The 8,303-nt window shown below is 31.8% G+C and overlaps 1 protein-coding gene across 1 annotated transcript; it reads right to left on the bottom strand.

Annotated features, from left to right (window-relative positions):
* Positions 1-387: 387 nt before the first annotated feature.
* Positions 388-7,472, bottom strand: LOC127718194 (transcription factor Sp9-like). Its single transcript, XM_052224162.1, has 2 exons — positions 7,409-7,472; positions 388-1,903 (listed from the first exon to the last, which is right to left on the bottom strand). Exons 1-2 carry the CDS (start codon positions 7,418-7,420, stop codon positions 677-679), a joined length of 1,239 nt encoding a protein of 412 aa, XP_052080122.1. The 5' UTR covers positions 7,421-7,472; the 3' UTR covers positions 388-676.
* Positions 7,473-8,303: the final 831 nt, after the last annotated feature.

Below are 8,303 nucleotides of genomic sequence, written 5' to 3'. Positions count from 1 at the left end.
CCCAAGTTATGTCTCTGCGAGATGAAACATAGAGGTCATACCCGGGAACCAGTAGGTAAACAAAACAAAATATCTATGATTATTATTATCTCCCCAAAAGAGGCGTGGTTTGTGAAACAGCTGTATTTACAAAGTGGAACCTGTTGTTTAGTGGTTGTTGTTGGTTCATATCTGTTTTTCGTAAATTGGTTTTTGTTATAAATAATGGCCATTGGTTTTCTCGTTTGCATTATTTCACATTTTCACATCGCGGCCTTTTGGATAGTTGTCTCATTAGCAATCATACCACATCTCCTTATTTTTATTTTAATAACATCTACTCTATCAAGTTTTTGTTTTCCTTTGAACAGATTACAAATTGTACCTTCAGTTATTGTGAATAATTTATTTAACAATTTAAAGAACTTTTACAACAAAAAAGAACAATCTCGTTAAAATGGCACCCATTCTTCGTTTAACTGTCAACAATTATTGTTTTTGCGTTTTGTCTCATTTGTCTCATTTGTTTTCTTTTTCTGTATAATTACTGTGGAAAGTACTGGATTGGTACAGGAAAAACACACTTAACAATAAAATTACTTAACTACAGAAAAGATGTAACAATAGACAATTTCTTTATCAGAGTTCAGTGCAGCTAATTGATTTAAATGCAATTAACAAATTAAACAATATACGATTAATTTGTTTCGGTTTTTGGTCTGAAAGCTGCGTGATCACTGCCACCAATTTCCTTCTTTGGTATGAGTTTCTGGTCAGTACTATTTTCTGTATCGGAACCACTTCCGGATTTTTTACCTTCGGTGTGAGTTTTTGTGTGCTTAGCAAGATGATCACTACGCATGAAACGTTTATTGCAAGTAGGGCAAGCAAAACGTTTTTCACCTGTATGTGTCCGTAGATGGCGCTGTAATTCGTCAGAACGAGTAAACCGTTTGCCACAAAACAACCAATTACAAACAAACGGTCGTTCTCCGGTGTGCCATCTCAAATGAGCTTTAAGATGTGAAGATTTTCCATACACTTTTCCACATCCGGGAATGTGACAGCTGTGAACATTTTTCTTTCGTAAATTTGCGGCGGCTGGGCCAAGCCTTTCCAATTCTTGACAGTTCGGGCAACTACATGTTGCCCTACCAGTATAACGTCTATTTGACCTTGGACTAGCATTTCCATTTATACCAACACGTGACAAATACGGTGTCATAGACGAATCGGACTGCGTCGGCAGTATTGATTTATAAGTGTCTTGTAATAATGATTGTCCTGTTGATAAGTAAGGTGTAGAATTTGAACTAAGCCCATGTCCAAGAGCATATTCGTTGTTTGGGTAATTAGCACCAATCTGTGAGTGAAAACCGGAAGTTGCACCGCTAACATCGGTAAGCCAAGCTGATGGCGTTGTGTGCAAGTCCCACCACGCAGACGCAGGATTGACAGAAGGTGTTACCTCCGATTTAATGCTGTGAGAATTAGGGTATGACCAATGTTCATATGGATTTGTTGTAACTGTTGGCACTCTAGAATATAGTCCACTTAAAGACGATCCAGAAAGCGCTGATTCGTTGTGCATCTTTTGAAGTAATGATGATGAAGTGACGTCAGGTTGTGTGTTTGATGACATCATAGAATGTAAAAACTCACGATCGTAACTTCCAGTACAACTAGATAAGGGACTTGTCTTAGGATATGAATAAGATGCAGTCGTAGATGTGATTGCCGTTGGTCTTTGAGGATTTATTGTGAGTGGACACGTAGGTCCGTTTAATGAAGTTGGTGACCGTTTCCATGGGTGAAAACCTTTTCCTACCGCAGCATCGGCTAGCGGTGGTGGACTTCTATCATTTATCTTGTTGCACTGAGCAGCCAATAGTGCAAGTGGTGTTCCACCAAACGGATGGGGGTCCTAGAAAATAAAGAAACAAATTAATTACGATATACAATTTTATAGAACAGCCTAACATTGAATTAGAATTCTTTTAATCTCATAAACTCATTTTATTCATTGTTTGGTCTTAGCGATATTTGACAACAACCCATATCTAGATGTTGCAATTCCCGGATAAACGCTAAGTTATGTTACTTTTCTTTTAACAACATTTAAAATTCCCGAAAAGTTGAGAATTTTGACTGCTTAAATTTATATAAAAAATGAAACTTCATATTAAGCAAGTGTTTATAGTGCATACGATGTTTGATAACTGAAGCAGCAACAATAAGACATGCCGAATATGAAAGAAACTCTTGGAAAAAGAAATATGCCTATGTCGGCTCATTAGCAACATATCGAAGCTCGATTCAACGAAAATCAAGGATTTTCCCAGCTAAGCGTCTAACTTTTGTCAGGACTGCAGCGAATATTTTTCATGAATAGAAGATATACAAGTAACAGTTCAAAAGGCAAAAAAGACAAATAATTAACACGACACATACTATAGTCACAGCTAGTCCCAGTACAAGATAAAAACATCGTATCTAAGAACAACCTCGACCTTTCCATCAGGATTATATGAATTTCCTTTTAAGAAACAAAGAAAATTTAATGAGAATATAAAAAAACTGCTGCCCTTTATACACACGATGAGAAAATAGTTGGTATATGATATATATATAGTTGATCCAATGTTGTTTTCCCCGTTCAGCCATGTATATCGCATCCATAATGTAGTTACATATGTAGCAATAGAGGCAAATAAGATAATGTAGAGCAGTTATAACGTCATCAGTAGATAGCCTAACGCTAATAATATCAAGGAATTAGCTTTTCACCAGAAGATAGTTGTATTGTCTTTACATGTAATGTACAATTTATTTTTCAGAGGAACGTATGGAATAGTCGTGTATAATAACAATCTCACGCCACAATATGTTGTCTCTAAAACTTGTTCGCTAATTTGAAGTCGTGAACGAGTTATATTGTTACAGCATGTGATCAAATTTATACAGTTGTCACGTGATTTTACTCCCAAATTAAGGTAGTTTAGAGCAATTAATACAAAACTGTTGAATTGGAAAAATACACTGTAAATAAAAATTCATCAATTCTTATTGAATTTTGTGTATTTTTTCAATGGTTTGCAATAGGTTATATTCTATATTTAGATTCTTTTTAATAATAAAGGCTGGAGTACAATAACATTAAATTGTAAATTTTGTATTTTTTATTGATTAATGTCAAATATAAACTGCGGGAAACCGTAAACCTAGCTTTGTCGATTTTCACTATTCGATTTTTCTTTCTTTGTATGTTCTATCTATTGCACTTTACACTTTAGAAATCTTGCACACAAAGGTATCTAGTAATGAAGATTATAAGTTAGAAATTTCCTTTACTAATAAGAATTGTGGCTCTTTGTACCAAAAAATCTTACTATTAAATTGATCATCAATTACCTCACTCCGATACCAGTGATTTTTGTCGTAATATTTTTTTATGAAAAGGACCGTTGTTTCTTTAAAACTATAACGATCTGTCATGTTGGATATTCTATTCGTGTTTTCACACGGGTCATACAGTTATTAGTGATTTGGCGTTTTTCATAATGTATGAAAAAAAATGTGTACAAAAACCGTTTTAAATCTTCAACGGTAAAACGTATTCTTTTGTCACTAAAGAATAAAAGTATGATCTAAAAGCGTTCAACTTCTTGTTATTGGTACATTTATTTGTACGAGTTTTGGCTATAGCCCTTTCTGGAAACACGCTTCCAAAAGCCAATAGAATACGAGTTAATTCTCTTGTTGGAAGTATACTGTTACAAATACTAATTCGCTGCAGTGTAGAGCAATGGTTATAAGCAAATTAAAAACCATTTGTAACTTTAATTTTCAACATTTCCCTTTAATAATCGAATTGAGTACAAGATTGTTAAGAGCAAAAAGACCTTTAACAAAATGTATATAAAACCAAGTATTGTCTTTAAATAAACTATAGGATTAAAAGCCGCTAATAGTTGACTCTTCATTGGTCTTCATTGCCAAGAATCAGTTGTACTGCCCAACAAGGGAAATAATATGCTTCAAAATATAATTTTACAGTAAAATCTTGATTCTGGAAATGAATTTTTGAGAATTGTTTGAGATTAATCAGCTCGTGTTTAAGCTATAGATACGTGTGTTATAATGACGTATTTTCTGAAACGGTTTAAAAAGTATTACTGCTAAATTTTAGTAAACGATTTTTAGTATTTAATTATTCATATGTGGTTAGCATACTAATAACTCAAATTTACTAACAGATTTAACAATATTACATCACTGCATTTACTTCAGATTTGCAAGACAGAATTTAGAAACAAATAAAGGCAGGAAAAAATGCTCGGTCTTAGAACAGAAGATAAGGTTGGTACTGAGAAAATCTAGGGTTGATGGCATCCACTCCAAGGGCTTGATGAATGGCCGTAAAAATGAAACTTATCGTGATTATACATAAATGTTCATGACCTGCAGGTTTTTTATTCTGAAATATTATTTGTGAAATGAGTCGGTGGATCCTTATAAATCTTATAAATTGATTTCAAATAATGCAGTTGAACATCACATGTATTCTAAGTTGTGTTTCGAAACATGTTCGTTGAACAGGGGTACGATTACGAACTTCATGGCCTGTTTTAAAATAGATATCCATTTGTGTATATTTATTTCCTTATGCACCCCAATCTCCTTGGAAATATTTCCTTATGCACCCAAATTTCCTTGAAAATATTTCCTTATGCACCCGTCTCCTCTTGAAAATATTTCCTTATGCACCCCAATCTCTTTGAAAATATTTCCTTATGCACCCCAATATCTTTGAAAATATTTTAACGGCATAACAGCATAGCAATAGAAAAACTAAACATAAAATTGAGAATGGAAATGGGGAATGTGTCAAAGAGAAAACAACCCGACCATAGAACAGACAATGTATATATATATTATATGTTTTTATAGTTTATGAAGGTGGCCAGTAGTAAATGCTGTTTTGAAAGTAAAACTAAAATCTGGTTGAAAGGTAAACGCAGCTTTGAAGTTAAAAAAAACAAATATGAGCAGAAAAAATTGTGCATTTTTCGAAAGGAATTTTCAACGAAACTTACCAAGTTGAAAAATACTTATTTTGGTTTGGTTAAAATTGAAATAAATCTTGTTTAAACAAACCAAACAAAGAACGATGCAATGTTTGATGGACTCAGTTATCATATCGGCAAACTATAAGAAGGACAGGAAATAAAAACAAGATAAACAGAACAATGGGTTCTTATTGCAATTCTAAAATCAATGTTGTAGGGAGTCCATAACGTACGTTTACTGGAATATAAATCATAGGGTTAAATGGACTATGCGGTATGGGTTTTACTCATTGTTGAAGGCTGTACGGTGACCTATAGCTGTAAATGTCTGTGTCATTTGTTCTCTTGTGGAGAGTTGTCTCGTTGGCAATCATACCACATCTTCTTATTTTTATATTGTAATATTTGAATGCATAATTTCAATGATCATTGGTATAATTGTGCAAAGTATACAGACTTTTAGTGCTATACTTTACTGAATTTGACATATATGTCAATAAAGAGCGGTTTTAAGATTTAAAATAAGCATTAAATATTTATATATTAGTTAATTGAGTAAAAAATGTTTACTATCAATGTTTAATTTGGTGATGCTAAAATGGACATTGGTAATTTTAGTTTTCGCTAAAACAGGTGAAAATCTGAACTTTTCGCTAAAATGTCCTATCGATTCGTCAAGTCATGAAGTACAACTAGTGTCCTGTAAAAATTGCGTAATTGATCCATTCGACTTGAATGATATTTAACAAACTGTATTTGATAATTAATATATGTGACTGAAAAAAATATAGTTGTTTACATCGCGTCTTTAGTTGATAGCTGTCTCATTGGCATCATACCCCATCTGCTTATCTTTATATTCTTTTATAAATACTATTTGATGAATAAAATCTATGTAATGGTGCATTTCCTCTTAAATAAAAACAAGGAATAAAAAAACTTTTTCAACTAGATTAAGATGTATTAATGGCATTATTTTTGAAAAGTCTATTGATGGATTTTCAGACAGTTCTATCAAATAGATCTTAAATGGATTCAAGTAATTTAGATTTAAATTCTGGTAGGGAGAATACTATATTTTCCCATGAGTGTTGTTGGTTTGTAGTTACTCTGGTGTATAACCAAAATCTCTTTTTATTCATATTTTGATTTGCTTCCCTAAATCTAATCAAATGTGATAGAAGCTTTGAATATTGACGCTGACTCAGAATTTACCCGAATGTATATATGCTATACCCGAAATTCCGATCACCATTTAATTTTTTACACGATTGATATATGAAATTCCCATTTCTAAGATGTAGTTTGCGTGCTATCATTCGAACAGTAAATATATATTAATAATATTTGAAACAAACTCAAAGATATAACACCTAACTTTCTAACGGGAATTTTGTAATTTGTATACTTGTATCTTGTCAATAATCTTCAATATCTATAACCATCTTTTTATCTATAACGTAGGTTCGTATATACTTGTATCATGTCTGAAGTAAACAATTGTATCTCTCCTTTGGGGGTGTATGCATCTTTTAACAACATCCCGGTCCTCTATATTTTGCTAATTTGAAATGTTCAAACTACAATATGAATATTATATCGAGGTTTTTACGGAATTTTCGGACATTTTTTTAAACAAATAAAATAAAATTGTAGGATGTTGAGATTTTCCCGGATTATGAAAGAAAAATAATTGTTAAACTAAAAGAATAAGAAACGACAATAACTTAGTTTCCTTCCGTGAACAAATTATATCGTTTTCCTACAGTTATATTATATATTTGTCAATGTTACAAAACAGTGTTATATAAATAAGTTATTCGTTTTAACATTAAAAAGCCAAGGACCATTTTTGTATTTTCTTATTTCTTAATACGTAGTAACTGTTTCAATGGTGAATAAACATAAATTATTCAAGCTAAGTTGTAAAGTGTGAAATCTTAATAAAGTTGATCACTACTCTATATCAAAGTTGAATTAAAAATAAAATGAAAACTATTAAAGACTGACTAAATTTTTAACAATGGCAACTGTTCAGATGTTATATTATTTTATCTGTCTGTATCGCTTTGTTCTGAAAAATGTTGAAGTATGAATTGAAAGTAAATCTGAAGCTTATGAACGGAGCAGTATCCTTTGAAAACTCTTTAATTAATTAATCACAATATTATCATAATTCAAGTAGAAACAAATAATAACAATGTCTGTTGACATTTGTTGAAAAAATCGTAAGTGTACTTGAAGCATAGATTTGTGATAAATTAATGGATCATGATTAGTAAAAAAATAATTACGCGACAATGATTTTCTGTCCTTATTTGTTTTAATGCACTTAGTCTTAGCCGAAGTTTCGTACATACCTGAACATACATAGACGATTATTAATTCGATATTATCCTTTAATCTGCAAACACTTCAAATATTAACACGTTTCAAGTTAACTCGAACTTTAACCGTTCATTTTGTCCTTATGCTGAAAGCTTCCTGTCAGTTTAGACTCCGCCTCCTGAACACCCCTAATCACGCCCACCTCTGATTGAATCGGCCGATAAATCAGAGAATTACAAAACGGTTATTATTAATATCTTGTTAATCTTATAATTGTTAATTATATTTCAAGAGATGGGCTTACGTTTGCGCTTTTGTTTGGATCATTGGGGAAAAAAAGATATTCTGCGGGTGGTTATGAATGTAATTGCATACAGAACTGTCAGATTCATCTGGCTTTGTAAATTATATTAAACATTAATGCTGAATCTTAATATTATTCAGTAAGTAAGATAATAAGTAAGTTTATTGTAATTCATTTTTTTTAGTGAAGTAAGCAATGTTCACAGAAAAGTGTTGCTGTCACCGAACATTAAAAGTTCTTGATTACTACAAAATTTACAGTTTTCTTAATTTTTTTTACTATATTCTAAAACATTTCAAATAAATACAACCTGAGACTACTATAACTTATAGTAGTCTCGGATACAACACAACAAAGCACCTATATTTTCCAAATATCGAAACGTTCTCTGTTTCATTTACTTATATATTTGACTTTTTGATAACTTATTTCAGGACCATATTTATAACTGAATAATTCTGTTGAAATTTAACATTTTCCCATACTTCGGTGGATTTTAAAAAAGGAGAAAAAGTGCAATTCAGATATTTGTTTTATTATTTTTCGATTTCGCGTTTTCCCATGACCTTTTGAGATCCATACAAGAAATGTATACAATATGTAATTTGTTTAACGCATTTTAT

Source organism: Mytilus californianus, unplaced genomic scaffold (genome assembly GCF_021869535.1).
Source record: "Mytilus californianus isolate M0D057914Y unplaced genomic scaffold, xbMytCali1.0.p SCAF_10, whole genome shotgun sequence".
NCBI classification, from domain to species: Eukaryota; Metazoa; Mollusca; class Bivalvia; order Mytilida; family Mytilidae; genus Mytilus; species Mytilus californianus.
Note: the sequence above shows the minus strand (reverse complement) of the source record. Positions and strands in the feature narration are given on the sequence as shown.